Source organism: Rana temporaria, chromosome 1 (assembly GCF_905171775.1).
Source record: "Rana temporaria chromosome 1, aRanTem1.1, whole genome shotgun sequence".
In the NCBI taxonomy this organism is placed as follows: Eukaryota; Metazoa; Chordata; class Amphibia; order Anura; family Ranidae; genus Rana; species Rana temporaria.
Genome location: NC_053489.1, coordinates 358,454,012 through 358,471,867, shown reverse-complemented (window position 1 = coordinate 358,471,867; position 17,856 = coordinate 358,454,012). Strand labels below are relative to the sequence as shown.

General features: G+C 43.2%; 1 protein-coding gene across 1 annotated transcript in view; it reads left to right on the top strand.

Moving 5' to 3' along the window:
- Positions 1–1,031: 1,031 nt before the first annotated feature.
- Positions 1,032–17,856, top strand: part of MAP1S (microtubule associated protein 1S) — a 94,261-nt gene continuing 77,436 nt past the window's right edge. Inside the window, exons 1-2 of the mRNA XM_040321561.1 lie at positions 1,032–1,226; positions 15,778–15,879. Coding sequence (XP_040177495.1) covers positions 1,112–1,226; positions 15,778–15,879 — 217 coding nt within the window. The 5' untranslated portion in view covers positions 1,032–1,111. The remainder of the gene's footprint in view (positions 1,227–15,777; positions 15,880–17,856) is intronic.

Sequence of the window (17,856 nt, the reverse complement as noted above, 5' to 3'; positions counted from 1 at the left end):
CTCCTTTTTCCTAGTCCACTTCTTGTTTGACTGCATGAATTTTGGCTGTTTTTTCCATTTGAATTTTTGTTGTTTTTTCATGCTTTGAATAAAGACATCGTTTTTTGAGGAGTGCGGCTATCCAGGATTTTTCTTTCACCCCTATTTTGTAAACGCTATAAATTTTGCGCAAACCAACCGATAAATGCTTATTGCGATTTTTTTTACCAAAAATATGTAGAAGAATATGTGTTGGCCTAAACTGAGAAAAACATTTTTTTTATATATTTTTGGGGGATATTTATTATAGCAAAAAGTAAAAAAAATTTTTTTTCAAAATTGTCGCTCTATTTTTGTTCATAGCACAAAAAATAAAAACCGCAGAGGTGATCAAATACCACCAAAAGAAAGCTCTATCTGTGGGGAAAAAAAGGACGCCAATTTTGTTTGGGAGCCACGTCGCACGACCGCGCAATTGTCAGTTAATACGACGCAGTGCAAAACCTGGCCGAATCCTTTAGCTGCATTTTGGTCTGGGTCTTAAGTGGTTAAAGAAACCTATTTAGAAAATAAAAAACGAACCTTTACAACCCCTTAAACTTTGGATAATATATATTTTTTTTTTTACAGTAAATACCTTATACAGCCCACTTTTCAGTCTTCTGTAAAGTAAAGGTACCCCATGTGTGTGGCAGTGACCCAGAACCCACCCCAGGGTAGGCCTCTCTCCTATGTGACCCACACTTGGCAGCCAAGGAGGAGAACATGAAGGGAGTGTCACCTGCCTACCTCAGCTATATTAGCACACGTCAGTGTTTAGAATATGAATGAATACAAACACCACAGCACTCTCCCAATGAGCTGCTGCCATACAGTATCACATGGCGGGAAGAAGAAGTACTGTACTGTGAAATGCTGTAAGCCAAGGTCGTCATTGATTCCACAGACACGGCCGCCTCAGGCCTCGCCCCGACTGCTCAACAGACACTAGACGGCCTTAGCCAGCTCAAGTGGGGAGGGCGTGTCTTCGGTCTGTGTAGGCGTGTCCGGTGCCTCTGTGGGTGTGTTCCGGTTCCTGGACCCCGCTTACTTATTCTCCGTGCTTGCTCTGCGCGTTGATGTCACATGCAAGATGGCGGTGACTCGGGCGGGTGCCGGGCCACAGGGCTGCTACGGGTTGGTGCTGTGCGGGGAGATCAGCCGGGGACCCGGATTAGTGAAGCGAGCGGTGAGCGAGCTAAAAAGAGGTGAGATGGCGGGGTGGAGCTGGGTGTGACTGGTGGGAATGCCTAGTGATGTGCACATAACTGTCTGCCGGATATTTGGATGGATGAAGGCTCCTGTGCCAATGCCTGCACCTCATTCACCATAGATCTCCTATGCAAGGTTACAGGAGCTGTGTGTGCTTGGGAAGGCATGGGTTAATACAATCTAGGCTGCAGTGCAGACATTGGGAGGGGATTTGCTAAGACACTGCATAGTATCCAATCAGCTTCTAGCTTCATCTTCTTCCGTTAGGCTTTGGAAATGAAAATTAGAAGCTGATTGGTTTCTATGCACAGCTGCTTGAGTCCAGAAAATTGCCCTCATTGTTCGGTTTGTTGTGGTTGTCATCCTACCTGCACAGTCCTGTCAGTTTGTATAGTAGCATATAGTGTTTGTCTTTTACTTTGGATTTACTGAGGTCACGTTAGGTTGCTCGCTGTGTGTGTATAGCCAAAGCGAGACGTGTGTTTATCCTACAGACAACTCGTATTTTTATCTTGGTGTCAACAGTGGCATTTTAAAAGAGTTGTTAAAGAAATATTTTTTTTTTTGCCTAAAATTAATGTCTTCAAGGTAGACAGAATAGTGTAATGATTCTGTTAAACGAGTAAATACCTATTAAATTCCGTCATCTATATCACCTCCGGCGTTCTAGTTTCTGTTCTCTCATTCACTTCCTGGTTTGTGGTGCTCGTTCATGTAAGAACTACATTTCCCAGTATGCATTGCGGCACAACCAGTAATTCACACCTCTTCGAAGTCTCTAACACGTCGTAGAGTGTCCTGCCGCACAGATGTAGTTCCCAGGAGGGTTTTTTTTCTCCATCTTCATGCATTCTTTAAAAACCACTTTAACCCCTTGCTGACTGCCCGCCATCGATTGATGATGGTGAATCATCGTAGATGTAAGGTGGGGTGCGTGACAAAGGAGCCAATGCACGTGGCTACCCGCGATTGCTACTGAGGACAGAACGGGGATCTGTCAATGTAAACAGATCTGTTCTTACTGCTTAGGAAAACAACCCCCCCCCCCCCCCCCCCACACACACACACAGTTGGAAGCACTCCCTAGGACACACATTTAACCCCCTTGATCATGCCCTTGTGTTAACCCGTTCCCTGCCAGTGACATTTACCCAGTAATCAGTGGCTGTTTATAGCACTAATTGCTGTATAGATTTCAATGGTCCCAAAATGGTGTTAAGTGTCCAATCTGTCTGCCGTAATGTCGCAGTACCGATAAAAATCGCAGATCGCTGCCATTACTAGTAAGTTAAAAAAAGTAGAATAAAAATGCCATAAATATATCGCCTATTTTGTAGACGCTATAACTTTTTTGCGCAAACTAATCAATATACGGTTATTGTTTTTACCAAAAATATGTAGAAGAACATACCAGCCTAAACTGAGTGTGTGTAATCATACGGCAAGGGAGGTTAATTTTCCTAGTGAATATGATCATCAAGATAGAAAACTAGGGAAATTTGAGTTGTCAGAAGAACATGACCTATTACGATGTGTCCTTGGGCCAGGAAGTAAGGAGAAAATTTGGCTTTAGATGCATGTATGTAATATACATTGCTTAAAAAAAGAAGAAAAAAAATTATAGGAACACTTTTTGAAAACCTATCAGATCTCAACGGGCAAAAATCTCACGCTGGGTAATGTGTTAGGAATGAAAGGATGGCACATCATTTGATGGAAATGAAAATTATCCACCTACAGAGGGCTGAATTCAAAGACACCCCGAAAATCAAAGTGAAAAAGTTATGCAGCAAGCTAGTCCATTTTGCTGAACTTTCATTGCAACAACTCAAAATGCTCCTCAGTAGTTTGTATGGTCCCCAAGTGCTTGTATGCATGCCTGACATCAGGGCATGCTCCTAATGAGACGACGGATGGTATCCTGGGGCAGGGGTCGACAAGCCCCAGGTCGCAATTGCGACAAGAAATTGTGACCTGGCGGCCAGTAATTGCGGCCTACAAGGCCGCGGCCTCAATTACCGGCCGTTGCGATCGTGCGGCGGAGGAGGTGGGGGCGCACGGAGGCACATGATCCCACATGATATATATATATTTTTTATTCTTAACACCCTAGAGAATAAAATGGTTGCAATACTTTCTGTCACGCCGTATTTGCGCAGCGGTCTTACAAGCGCACTTTTTTGGGGAAAAAAATACACTTTTCTTAATTAAAAAATAAGACCACAGTAAAGTTTTTTTTTTTTTTTTTTTTTTTTTTTTTTTTTTTCATATTGTGAAAGATAATGTTACGCCGAGTAAATTGATACCCAACATGTCATGCTTCAAAATTGCGTCTGCTCGTGGAATGCCGACAAACTTTTACCCTTTAAAATCTCCATAGGCGACGTTTAAAAAAAAAAAAATACAGATTGCATGTTTTTAGTTACAGAGGAGGTCTAGGGCTAGAATTATTGCTCTCGCTCTAACGATCGTGGCGATACCTCACGTGTGGTTTGAATACCGTTTACATATGCGGGCGCTACTCATGTATGTGCTCGCTTCTGTGCGCGAGTTTGGCGGGACGGGGCACATTTTCTGGCTCCTAACTTTTTTAGCTGACTCCTAGATTCCAAGCAAATTTGTCAAACCCTGGTCTAAAAGACCCCCAATCCCTCCTTTACAACTCAAAGTATTCAGATCGCCAAAAACGGCGATTCTGAATACTGTGTACTTTTTTTTAAATCCGGCACCATTGGCAGCCGAGAAACCCGGAAGTGACGTCATGATGTCGCTTCCGTGTTTTCAATGCGGAGACTGAATCAAAGCCGTTTACGGCTTAGTGTCGGTCTCCGCCTGGACACAGAAGGCGGCGGATGGAGGATTGGGTCTCCCGGTGGGACGGGAGGCCCGGTCAGAGTGGTGGGGGGGGGGGGATGTCTCTCCCGCTCTTCCGGCATAACAACCGAGTGGCTTTTAGCCACATCGGTTATGTCTGGATAGCCGATCGCCGACTCTAAACAACGGTACTGGGATGATGCCTGCAGCTGCAGGCATCATCCCGGTATAACCCCCGAAAGCCGAGGAAGCATATATGCGTTCGCTTGGCGTGAAAGGGTTAACAATGCAAACGCTAATGCAAAACTTGCAGGTTTAAGGTTAGGTTCACACTGCTGTGAATTTGCTGCCGCAATTTTAGTGAATGCCAGTCTATAGAGCTGAATTTGCATCGCACACGGGTCAAACTCGCACAGGACCCTTTATTCCTGCAGCTTAAATTCGCACCGCACTGATGTGAACTGCACTAATGGAAAAACTGTTATTTTAATGACTTGCAAATTTGAGAAATCACAAAGGCTCAAATTTGCAATAGAATTGGTAGCAGTGTGAACCAGGCCTTACTCTTACAGGTCTCCTTCCTACCCCCAACGTGTCACTTGGAGAGTAAAATGGGGAAAGCTCTTCTTTCTGTCACTCTGTTCTCCCCTCCTATCGGCAGGTGTTCTTTCACTGCTGATCACCTCCTTGTTCTGCTACTTCTTCTCTCACTCTGGTCTTTGCTGTACAGGGAATGCAAGATGCTAGTGCCAAGTCGTATTGAGGAACTTTTATAGTGTTTTTTATATCTGTCTAGAACTCTGCTTTAAATGGTGATTTCTTGTATATCTGCCTGGAGTATAGCTGTAAAGAAGGAAGGCAGACACACAATTCTATGTTTAGAGCTAAACAGATCCACTAACTTGCTTCTAACCAGCACTCTTGTGTTTTGGGTAATGAAATAAAACTGCAATTATGTTATGAGCTGTAAACAGTTTGCCTTTAGAAACAATGCAGAAGTTTGTTATCCATCTTTGCCAGCTGAGCCTCACTGTCAGCTGCTGTAGTCTTGGCGCTCCACATGCTTTTAGGACTTGTTCCCAAAGAGGCCTGGACAAAAGTTGTGATTATATTCTGGCATCAGCTGTGAAAGGCCTGTGCTGAAAACATAGCCTGAAGGGGAAAAATAATGGAATCAGTAGACTGTGCTAGAGCTGGCATAAGATGTGAGGTCTTATCCCATGCCTGCAAACACTGCTAGTTATTGTGTGTCTCTCCCTAATTTCCTAATTTATAGAAATAATTTTTTAATAAAAAATAAAAAAACACTATGTCCAGAAAGAAAGTAAGACTAGAGTTTGTGTGATTTTTATTTTTCCCCCTCCACAAAGAAAAATATATGTTCTTTGTAGCCACTTTTCCGGGGGGGGTCAGGCAGAAGGACCGTAGACTATGTCTGCATATGGTGTTTGGTAATGGCCATGGCATTGCAGGAGCACAGCTGGTAGATGGGGATGAAGGGTTGTAATTCTAGTACAGGAAGTGCCAGAACAAGGACCTTTTTAAAGCATTTGTTACCCCAACACTTTAGATTTCCTCATATGTGCCTGTTGTACCATGTACTTCAAGGTATCCTGTGCTAGTCCTTTTTGCTTAACTATTACAAACTGGCCACACTAAGCAAGAGAACACACCATGGTCAGTTCTCTAGCTTTGCTGGGAACTCGACCTGCTCTTATCCAATGATCGGATGTGTTCTGACATGCCCCCACTGCATAGCCTTTCAATGGAAAGCTTGGTGTGCTGCTACTACTTCTACCCCAGCTCTTATGCAGCTGAGATTAAGGCCCCTTTTCGCACTTGGGCCGTGGCATTGGCGGTAAAGTGCCGCTATTTTTAGTGGTACTTTACCGTCTTGGCAGCACTATTCGGCCACTAGCTTTTAACCCCCGCTAGCGACTAAAAAGGGGTTAAAAGCGCAGCTGTGGCGGGAGTTTGTCGGCAGTTTTAAACAGGGCTGTGGAGTCGGAGTAGAGGAGTCGGGGGAAATTTTGGGTACCTGGAGTCGGCAAACAATGCACCGACTCCGACTCCTACTAAATTTAGATTGGAATAAAAAAAAAAAAAAAGCAAGTTTAAATGTCCCAATTCACAAAAAGTTATAATTAATGACTTCTCTACTGTAAGAATAAAGACCAATGCATGCAGTGCCTCACGTAACCGCAAAACGAACACATTAAGTGACCGTGAAGAAGCATGCTTTTTAATGTGCTTCACTATATGGCACGCAACGCACAATTAGGAGCTGCAATACTTCTACTTTCCATAGTGTTGTGTTCTGCTTTTACAGGGAACGCATGTTAGAGAACCAGTAAGTGTCCAAATAAAAAAATTCCAACAGGAGTTTTATAAAGCACTAAAAGAAGTTGAAAAGTATGATCGCTCATCAAAACTTACTGTTGAAGAAGCCATCCTTGTTTATCCAGAGATCGTTAGTGATGTGGCCAGAATAGTTACTGCAATGCCACCCACCCAAGTCAGTGTCGAAAGATTATTTTCAGCCCTAAAAATAATAAAGTCTGACTTTAGAGCCTCTATGAAAGAGGATCTGGCAGAGGCAATTCTCTTCCTTAGAACTCTACATTGAATTGATTTGCATTTGCTAAGCCTAGAACTACATTTCAAGATTAATATAAACCATTTCTAGGTTTTACAGATTTTGTTTTTGGTTCATTATAGATAAGCTTTGTTTTTGTTCTAAAACAACCAAATAATGGGGTTTGTATTTTTGAACTGGTAAAGATCCTGTTCCTGATGTTTATGCCTGCTGCTACTATCCAGCCACTTGATTGTTTTCATTGTGTTTGTCTTTTGTTTAAACTGTGCAATACAGTAGACTGTTGGCTTCCCAGCCAGTAGTCCTGTGGTAGGTTGCGTTTCTTTCCCTCAAGGAATGTATAAAATACATTCGCATATTAATACAGAGGAGTCGGGGAGTCGGAAGTACATAAAACTGAGGAGTCGGAACATTTATCTACCGACTCCACAGCCCTGGTTTTAAACCCTACTGTTCCCACAGTGCCTCAAATGCTGCTAGCAGGGCTTTTTTTTAATTTTTATTACTGTCCTGCTAGCCAACGCTTTTTCAGGGTGCTATTTTTAGCACCTGCAAAGTGCCTCGGTGTGAAAGGGGTCTAAAAGGAATATGATCACTTCTTAGAAAAATAATGTTTTTTTTTTTTTTTGTTTTTTTTCTCCTGCGGCCCAGTCTCGGAAGGGATCATGCTCTGCTTCAGTATGTCACAGTACATGTTGGCATTCACGGTTCCCTCAATGAACTGTAGCTCCCCAGTGCCGGCAGCACTCATGCAGCCCCAGACCATGACAATCCCACCACCATACTTCACTGTAGGCAAGACACACTTGTCTTTGTACTCCTCACCTGGTTGCCGCCACATACGCTTGATACCATCTGAGCCTAATACGTTTACAGTATCTTGGTCTCATCAGACCACAGAACATGGTTCCAGTAATCCATGTTCTTAGTCTGCTTGTCTTGAAACTGTTCGGGCTTTCTTGTGCATCATCTTTAGAAGAGGCTTTCTTCTGGGATGACAGCCATGCAGACCAATTTTGGTGCAGTGTGGCGTATGGTCTTGGCGCTCTTTGGTCAATAATGGCGAGGCCTGTTCTGAGTGGAACATGCCCTGTTAAACCGCTGTATGGACTTGGCCACCATGCTGCAGCTCAGTTTCAGGGTCTTGGCAATCTGCCTATAGCCTAGGCCAGGGGTGCCCAACCTTTTGAAGAGCGAGGGCCACTTACAACTTGGTATCTAGTAGCGGGCCACAATAAGCAGATCGGGTGGATGGCAGCCCACTCTATTCTAAAGAACCCACACTACTTCTTTTTTTTTTGTTTTTTTTTTAGCTGATCGGATTGGAGGTAGGTATTTGTAAATGGACATAAGTCCATTTAAATATGCCACTCCTTAGAGGTGAATGGAGGGTCTGATTGGGTTGGACTGACTGTGTGAAAGGGGCCCATGGCTGCTTTCACACTGATGCACTGTTGTTTACCCGCACCATGAGTGCAGCTCAGTTCACATGTGGCTTTCCTGCAGGTTAGCTGCACTTTGCCATAGACTTCTATTAAATCCTGTAAGTGTGGTGCACTTTCAGAAAGGACACCAACTGACAGGTAATATAAGTCTATGGCTCAGTGCAGGTAACCCGCAGGTGCACTTCTCTGCAGCTACAGATCAGTTTAAAAGCAGCCCAGTAACCACTGCAGAACAGATATGCCCATATACACACTGTGATTTTAGTAATAAACTTGCCTTTAATCACAGTATTCTATTCCATCCCAGAGCAGGAGGTCGCAGGCCACATCAGAGGGCTCCATGAGCCACATCTGGCCCCCGGGCCACTGGTTGGGCACCCCTGGCCTAGGCCATCGTTATGTAGAGCAACTATATATATATATATATATATATATATATATATATATATATATATATATATATATATATATATATATATATATATATATATATATATATATATATATATATATATATATATATATATATATATATATATATATATATATATATATATATATATATATATATATATATAATTTTTTTTTTTCCGATCCTCAGAGTTCTTTGCCATGAGGTGCCATGTTGAACTTCCAGTGACCAGTATGAGAGAGTGAGAGCGATAACACCAAATTTAACACACCTGCTCCCTATTTACACCTGAGACCTTGTAACATGAATGAGTCACAAGACATGGGGGGGGGGGGGTGGCTAGATGGACCCAATTTGGACATTTTCACTTAGGGGTGTACTCACTTTTGTTAGCGGTTTAGACATTAACCACTTAAGACCCGGACCAATATGCAGGACCAGTGGTGTTTTTACAATTTGGCACTGCGCTGCTTTAACTGGTAATTGCGCGGTCATGCAATGTTGTACCGAAAAGTAATGTGCGTCATTTTCTTCCCACAAATAGAGCTTTCTTTTGATGGTTTTTGATTGCCTCTGCAATTTTCTTTTTTTTTTTTTTTTTTTTTGGGGGTATAAACGGAAAAAGACCAAAAATTTTGAGAAAATATGATATTTTCTATTTTTTGTCATAAGAAATATCTAAAACTCAATTTTAGTCATACATTTAGGCCAAAATGTATTCAGCCACATGTCTTTAGTAAAATAAATGGCAATAAATGTATATTTATTGGTTTTCGCAAAAGTTATAGCGTCTACAAACTAGGGTACATTTTTTGGAATTTACACAGCTTTTAATTTGACTGCCTATCTCATTTCTTGAGGTGCTAAAATGGCAGGGCAGTACAACCCCCCCCCCCAAATGACCCCATTTTGGAAAGTAGACACCCCAAGGAAATTGCTGAGACACATGTTGAGTCCATTGAATATTTTTTATTTTTTTTTGTCCCAAGTGATTGAATAATGACAAAAATAAATGATGTATTGCTCACACATGCCATGGTTATATGTGGAATTGCACCCCAAAATACATTCTGCCGCTTCTCCCGAGTACAGGGATACCACATGTTTGGGACTTTTGGGAGCCTAGCCGCATATGGGACACCCCAAGCTATTTGCTGAGAGGCATGGTGAGTATTTTACAGCTCATTTGTTTTTGAAAATGAAGAAAGGGGAAAATGTTTTTGAAAAAAAAAACTTTGTGACAAAAAGCAAGATCTGCAAAATACTCACCATACCTCTCAACAAATGGCTTGGGTGTCTACTTTCCAAAATGGGGTCATTTGGTGGGGGGGGGGGGGTGTGCCATTTGGGCATTCCATGGCCTCCGAAACTGTGATAGGTACTGAGGAGTGAAATCAAAAATTTACACCCTTATAAAGCCTGAAGGCGGTGATTGGTTTTTGGGGTCTCGTACGCGGCTAGGCTCCCAAAAAGTCTCACATATGTGGTATCCCCGTACTCAGAAGAAGCAACAGAATGTATTTTGGGGTGTAATTCCACATATAACCATGGCATGTTTAAGCAATATGTCATTTAGTGACAACTTTGCGCAAAAAAAAAAAAAATGGTCTTTTTCCCCGCAACTTGTGTCAAAATATAAAATATTCCATGGACTCGACATGCCTCAGCAAATAGCTTGGGGTGTCTACTTTCCATAATGGGGTCATTTGGGGGGGTTTTGAACTGTCCTTTTATGTACAACATTTAGAAGCTTATGTCACACATTACCCACTCTTCTAACCACTTGAAGACAAAGCCCTTTCTGACACTTTTTTTATTTATTTTATTTATTTTTAAAGCAAAGGCGCTACAGATTAAAATGGTGGGTGTTGCATTTTTTTCCACACAGTATTTGTGCAGCGATTTTTCAAACGCATTTTTTTTGGGGGGGGGGAAATACACTTTTTTTATTTTAAAGCACTAAAACACACTATATTGCCCAAATTATTGATGAAATAAAAAAGATGATCTTAGGCCGAGTACATGAATACCAAACACGACATACTTTAAAATTGCGCACAAACGCGCAGTGGCGACAAACTACATACATTTTTAAAAGCCTTTACAGGTTACCACATTAGATTTACAGAGGGGGTCTACTGCTAAAATTACTGCCCTCGATCTGACCTTCGCGGTGATACCTTACATGCATGGTGCGATTGCTGTTTAAATATGACTCCAGACCGACGCTTGCGTTCGCCTTTGCGCAAGAGCAGGGGGGGACAGGGATGCTTTATTTTTTTATTTTATTTTTTAGCTTTTTTTTTTAATTTTATTTGTAAACTGTTCCTTCCATATATATTTTTTTTTTATCTCGGGGAATGGAAATATCCCCTATGATAGCAATAGTTAGTGACAGGTACTCCATTAAAAAAAAAAAAAGGGGGGCCTTTTAGACCCTAGATCTTTCCTCTGCCCTCAAAGCATCTGACCACACCAAGATCGGTGTGATAAAATGCTTTCCCAATGGCGCTGTTTATATCGGGGGGGGGGGGGGGGACATTCCCTCCCACTGCTTGTAAAAACAGTCTAGAGGCTAATTAACTGCTAGGATTGCTTTTACATGAAAGCCGTGCCTAGCCTGCGAAATGCTTTACCCTACGCTAAAACTTCACTCGTGTGTGGTAGCGTAAAAACACATGCCAATGCAGAGACCAGGATTGCCAGGACAAGAAGTGTCACGCCTATATCCCTGCTTGCTACAGACACGACATCTTTTTGGGGGGCTCCTTGGGTAGAGGTACTCTCATAAAGAAACGGAAAATGTCTCTCATGCAGTGGCTTACTGCATTTGGTTGGGAATGGTGAGGTGTAGAACCGCCTGGATACAGGAGTTCTTAAGATGATCTCATCCTGAAATGTAAGGAAGGATCCAATCTGTCCTGAAGCTTTGTATATGACATGAGCATTCAGTAAAGCCAATTGAAATAAATATAGACCCTTTTTTGTACCGGCGTCTCGCCTTACGGGCAATATGATACGGCGCCATCAACTGGTCGTTGAGGTCCACCCCTCCCATATTTTTGTACACAGAGGGGTTTCTCCAACACCAGCCGCCGTACGAATTTGTACTGTCGTGTCTGCGTGAAGGGTGGTAAGAACGAAAACATTCTTATTGTCCCGCCACTTCACTGCAAGCAAATTATTACACCTGTAGCAGGCTCTCGCCTCCAGCCAAAGGGCCCTTTCACACTAGCAGACCGTATGTCCGCATTTTCATCCATCCGTTTGCGGATGAAAACGGGACATACATGGCTCCCTATGTGATTACATCCGCTGACACCCGTAATTTGTCAGCCTCCGCAAAGATCCGTATTTGCAGACGGAAGAAATCCTATTTCTTCCGTCTGCCAGATCGGATGAACATGGACATACGGTCCGTGTTCGTCCGATTCCCCCATAGGGGAGAGCGGAGGAAACGCAGGGCGGTCCCTGCACAGTGTGCGGGGACCGCCCTGCCAGCTCAGCAGGGATTTTACGGAGGATCCCCGCTGAGCAAAGCGGACACATTACTGATCTGCTCCGTGTGAAAGGGCCCTAAGACGGGAATCTACAAGCTGCTGGGGAAAGCCCCGGCGATTAGGTCGCACGGTGCCACATGGTCCAATCTGATGATCAAACAAGTGACTAAAAAGTGGCACGCTCGTGTAATTGTCCACATACAAGTGGAACCCTTTTCCGAATAAGGGTGACACCAAGTCCCAGACAATCTTGTCAGCGCTCCATATGTAATCTGGGCAGCCCTCCGCCTCTACCTGACTATCTTTGCCCTCATAAACCTCCATGTATAGCCTGTTGACCTGTCACAGAGCTTATAGAGCTTGACCCCATATCTGGCATGCTTGCTGGGAAGGTACTGCTTGAAAGACAAGCGGCCAGAAAATGTAATTAGGGACTCATCAACGCAGACAACTTGCTGGGGATTATACAAGACTGCAAAACGTTAGTTGAAGTGGGTTATGAGGGGCCAAATTTTGTAGAGCCGGTCGTATTCAGGGTCTCCACGTGGACAACAAAATTCATTGTCATTGAAATGCAAGAACCGCAGGATCGCCTTGTATCGTTTCCTGGCCATGGAAGCAGAGAATATGGGCATATGGTCTTGTGGACCAATAAGTCTGCAACTTAGGAAATTGATATATGCCCATGTTGAGGCAAAGGCCCAGAAAGGTCTTAAATTCGGAAACCGTAAGTGGTTTCCAATCTCTGGCAAGGAGGGACTGGGGATTAGCGGCGATGTAAGTACCAGCATATAAATTCTCTGGTCCACAATAGATCTATAGAGATCTTCCGTGAAAAACAGCGAATAAAAATCAAGTGACGTAAAATCGTCTGTTTCCACCTGAATACCGGGTTGGCCAGTGAATGGGGGAAGTACGGTTTCTGCAGAAGTGGTGGGGACCCAATCAGGATAGGCAAATTCTGCAGGAAGGGCACTATGGGCACGACGGGCCTGTCTTTGTCTTCTTGGTGGCAGTGGGACACTGCTTGCCACCTCGCCAGCTTGAACTGTACTTATGGGACTCGCCACGTCACCACGTGATACTGCAGTGCTGGATTAACGACCAGGGTGTACTAGGCCGCTGGTGCTTGCCAGTTTACCAGAAGGAATAGTTCACTAGTACTAGCTCTCTGCTCCATACAAGGGTCCTGCGGTTCTTGCTCCTCAACATCATCAGAATGGGGTTTGGGTACACCTGGCCTTAGCAGGGACCACAACTTCGTCGACAGAGCTATCTGGCATGGAGCCGCTGTCTACAGGATCGTATTCTGAGCCAGAATCTGACAGATGCGTGACCTCCTTCACTATCTGTCAGGCTCAGAAACGTGTAGGCCTCTTCACTAGTGTACATTCGCTTTGCCATTTTGGGCTCTAAATTTAGTGGTACACTAGTAATGATTCACAGGTAAAAAGGCACCTGACCTGTCAGCAAATGTAGAAAACGCTAACAAAAAAAACTGTTCGCGATTGCAGGGATCAGGCCTGTCTCTGCGAACACTGCAGTTATGTGTGTGTTTTGTAAGTGACAGTGATTGATCGATACTGCACTTGGGTGGGCTGGGCGGAGGGGCAAAATGCTGGTGCTAGCGGGTATCTGGGCTGATCCCGATAACAATGTGTTTTTGGGAACCCTAAACTGCTGGGTACGCTAGTATAGATCTGATCAGATATTGATCTGTTCAGATTAGGGCTGCAACGAACGATTATTTTCATAATAGATTAGTTGGCCGATTATTGTTTCGATTAATCGACTAATCGGATTATAATGCCTTCTATTACCTCCACTTTCTCTGGGTTCAGATGCTGATCTTCCCTGCACAGAGTCTTTAAAGTGATTGTTTAAAAAAAAAACTTGTTATACTTACCTGCTCTGTGTAATGGTTTTGCACAGAGCCCCCCAGATCCTCCACATCTGGGGTCCCTCACCGATGCTTCTGGCTCCTCCTGCCTTCAGAGTGCCTCAATAGCAAGCTGCAAAGTATAGTATAGAGTGCCCGCTATAGCAAGGTAAAAAAACTTCTGCCTTTTAGAACCACTCACTTGCAGGACTACATGTCCCATGAGGCATTGCTCCTCACACTTTCACATTCACAAATTCTCAGGCACTTGGTGACATGTATGGATGGTGTACTGAGCTGTATGTGTGCTGCACTGTATTTCCTGATATGTAAACAAATAATGCATACTATATGCAGGCCAACTAATCAACTGGCCGATTAATCGATTATGAAAATAGTTGACAACTATTTTCATAATCGATTAGTTGTCGATTTATCGATTAGTTGTTTCGGCCCTAGTTCAGATACTATACCACTAAGGGGGGTGTATGCTTTGCGAGTGGGTGTAAGCATTGCTGGCACTAACCTAACGCTGCCTGGGGTGACGCAGACCCTGACTGACGCTAAAATGTAACTGATATCACCCGCCGAGCTCTGGGGGGTTAAACCTTTATTGGGTTATATACGGCGGGTGCCCTGATGCTATAAACGGCAAACTAACCAGCGTCACCCGTAACACTTATACGGTGATCACTGGTGAAAGGGTTAACTAGGGGCAATCAGTGGGTTAAAACCTTTATTAGGTAATATATTGGGGTACACAACGCTATATAAAAACCTGGCGGCGAACCTAAATAACTGGCTAACCAGCGTCACCAGTGACACTTATACGGTGTTCACTGGTGAAAGAGTTAACTCTAGGGGCAATCAGGGTTAAAACCTTATTTCGAAAATGTATGGGGGTACCTAACGCTATAAAAACCTGGTGGCGAACCTCAAAAAATAACTGGCTACCTAGCGACACTAATGCAGCGTTAAAAAAATGATCGCTTAGCGACACTGGTGATAGGGGGTGAAAGGGTTAACTGAGGGGGCGATCAAGGGGTTAAACCTTTATTGGGGGGGGGGGCTACCCTGGACCTAAATGGGCCTAAGGCTAATGTCCCTGACACTTTTTACTGTCAAAAATGACACTAAATGCAGTGATCAGTAAATAAATGATCACTGCAATCTCTGACTGGGGGGGGTTTGTGTACCTGTGTCAGTGTACTGTTAGGTGCAACTCACTGTTGGATGTCTTCTCTCCTCTGTGCCGGACGAAATGACAGCCACGAGGAGAGATGACATCACTTCCTCCTGCCTGCGTTTACAGTTCACAGGCAGGGGAAGCAGGTGATTCGCTGGGAGCGATCGCAAGGGGGTGGCTAGAAACGAATGGCCGCCCCCTCATCCCGGATCGCTCCCACAGCAAAACGGACCGCCGCATGTACGACCTGCGGGAAGGCAGCCACGTACAGATACGTGTCATTCTGCCGACGTATAAGTGCATGCGGCGGTCCATAAGTGGTTAATGGCTGCGAGTTATTTTTGAGGGGACAAGCTGTACACTCACTACTTTACATTGTGGCATTTCTTCAGTGTTGTATAATATGTGATGGGTGTTCTCACTTTTGTGTGTGTAATAACACCTAAAGGAGAATTTTTTTTATGTTTGGCCTGTTTTCTCCTCAACACATACCTGGAATGTCACTTTTCCATTCTGCTTTAAGCACAAGTCTGTATTCAGTTCCTATATAGTAGTCTTCTGTAACCTCTCCAGCATGTAAGCAGTCAATGTATTTTAGCCTTATTCTTGCTGTTAATTTGAGAGGACAGTCTTCAATAATATTGCAGAACAGAAATCTACCTGGATAAGAAATACCTGATTAACTTATTTACTTTTTGTCTTTTCGTTTTTATAGGTTACTGTTCCTGGGAAGTAGATTCCTCTGTTTGTAATTTGGATGATCAGCTGAAATTATTTGTATCTCGCCATTCAGCAAACTTTTCCCAAGATGTGAAAGGTATGGTGATGTAAAATATTATTATATAATTTTTTTTGTGTGTTCTAATGCAATATGGCTGAATGGTAGTGTTGGATAATGAAGCTCCTGTGTGCTGTTATACCACCGCTATGAATGCTAATGTTCCAAATTCACAAAAACGTCTTCAAATATGTTGCTCGGTAGCCACCAATCCACTTTGCAAACCCAGATATTACCTTGTAATAAAAGTAGCTGTGATCACTGTACATAACCTTTGTGCAGGGCTGTGGGAGGAACCCAGAAGGTCCATCAAGCTACAGGCTGCCTGTGGTTGTGGGGGGGGTGCAAATGACCAGACCAGTCGCCCTGTATGCAGAGCGAGAGAAGTTCCTACAGAGGAAAAGGCTCTCATTGGTGTACTGCACAGATTTTGGGGAAAAAATGCGCAAAGCGCCCCACAATTCGAGTAAGAATAAATGTCTCTTCTAAATAGACCATATTTTTGTTTTAACTGGGAATGCAGGAGACTAGGAATTTTGCCTTGTCGTGCTGGGAGTGCACTGGAGTACTACTTGCTGCATCTGGTGTAAATGAAAAACGTTATCTGCTTGTACTATGCCTTCCATGGGTCTTCCTTTCCACTGTCCTTAACATGACGTTTTCAAACAAAATGTGTTTTTTTTTTGTTTTCTTTACAAAACTTTAATTCCAGTGGGGTAATCTCTAGGCCCCTGTGAATGCAGGTCATGGCTGGTGGGAGGAACCATACATTCTAAACATCACAGGACCTTGCGCAGTATTCCTTTTAGAGTATTCAGTGCTGATACAAGCAATGAGCTGGTTCTTAGGAGTTCTGTAAATATTAAAATGCCTTGATGGGTGGATTTTAGTATAGCAGAGAGTGGAAGTGCAGAAGTAGAAACCAAAATAGTAGTAAAGAAGTTTTAGTGGCCCACAACCTTCATTAGATGTCTGCATACTACTGAACAATAATGACTTAATGGAGTTTAATTACAGGTGGTGGTTGAGTGTGAAAATTAGAGCACCACACTGTCCAAAATGAAGTGTCTGTCTGTTTTGGGTGTTTTTTTTTTTTTTTTCTTCTAGAAACTGAAGTAGGTTCTAAGAGCCGGTTCACACAGGGGCAGCATGACTTGCTGAGCGACTCGGCAAGGCGATCTGCACACGACTTCAGAGGTGACTTGCAAAATGACTTCTGTATTGAAGTCAATGCAAGTAGTACAGGAACCTTTTTCTAAGTTGGAGCGACTTGAGTCGCTCCTATTGCAACAGTTACATAGTACAGAACGGTGCGTAACTTGTCAGGCGACTAAGTCGCCCCTGTGTGAACCCGCTCTAAAGTCAACACACTACAGGGACAGTAAGTAACTTGTTTTTACCAGCTACTGAAATGGTGCTTTGTAAAAGAACTGCTTTTTCTTACAAAGTGGTTCAACTTCAACACACAAAATATATGTAAGTGTTTAATATTCTCAATGTCATTATTCTCCAAAAATAATCAACTAATTGATGATCCTGCAGTCTGAGTTTTTTTCTGTTTATTTTTTTCACATGTCCTTTGGGCTCCTGAACCTCTCATAATCCCCCCCCCCCCCCACACTTCCGTTTTTTGTTTGGAATAAGCAGTGTACAGTTGGGTCGATATAAAATTTTAACGAAACAATCCAAATGAATTTTGAAGCGTAGACTTTCAGCTTTAATTCAAAGGGTTATAAACATAGATATCAAGTAAAAATGTTAGGAACTGCAACCATTTTTATACACGCGTCCCCCCATTTTCAGGGGTTTAAATGTAATTGGACAAATTGGTATTTTCATAAATAAAATGTTAATTTTTAATATTTGGCGAATAATACTTTACTGGCATTGACTGCCTGACGTCTGGAACCCATGGACATTACCAAAGATTGGGTTTTCTCCTTTCTGATGCTTTGCCCAGCATAACTGCAGCTGTCTTCAGTTCTTTGTGGGTCTTTCTGCCTTTTCGTTTTGCCT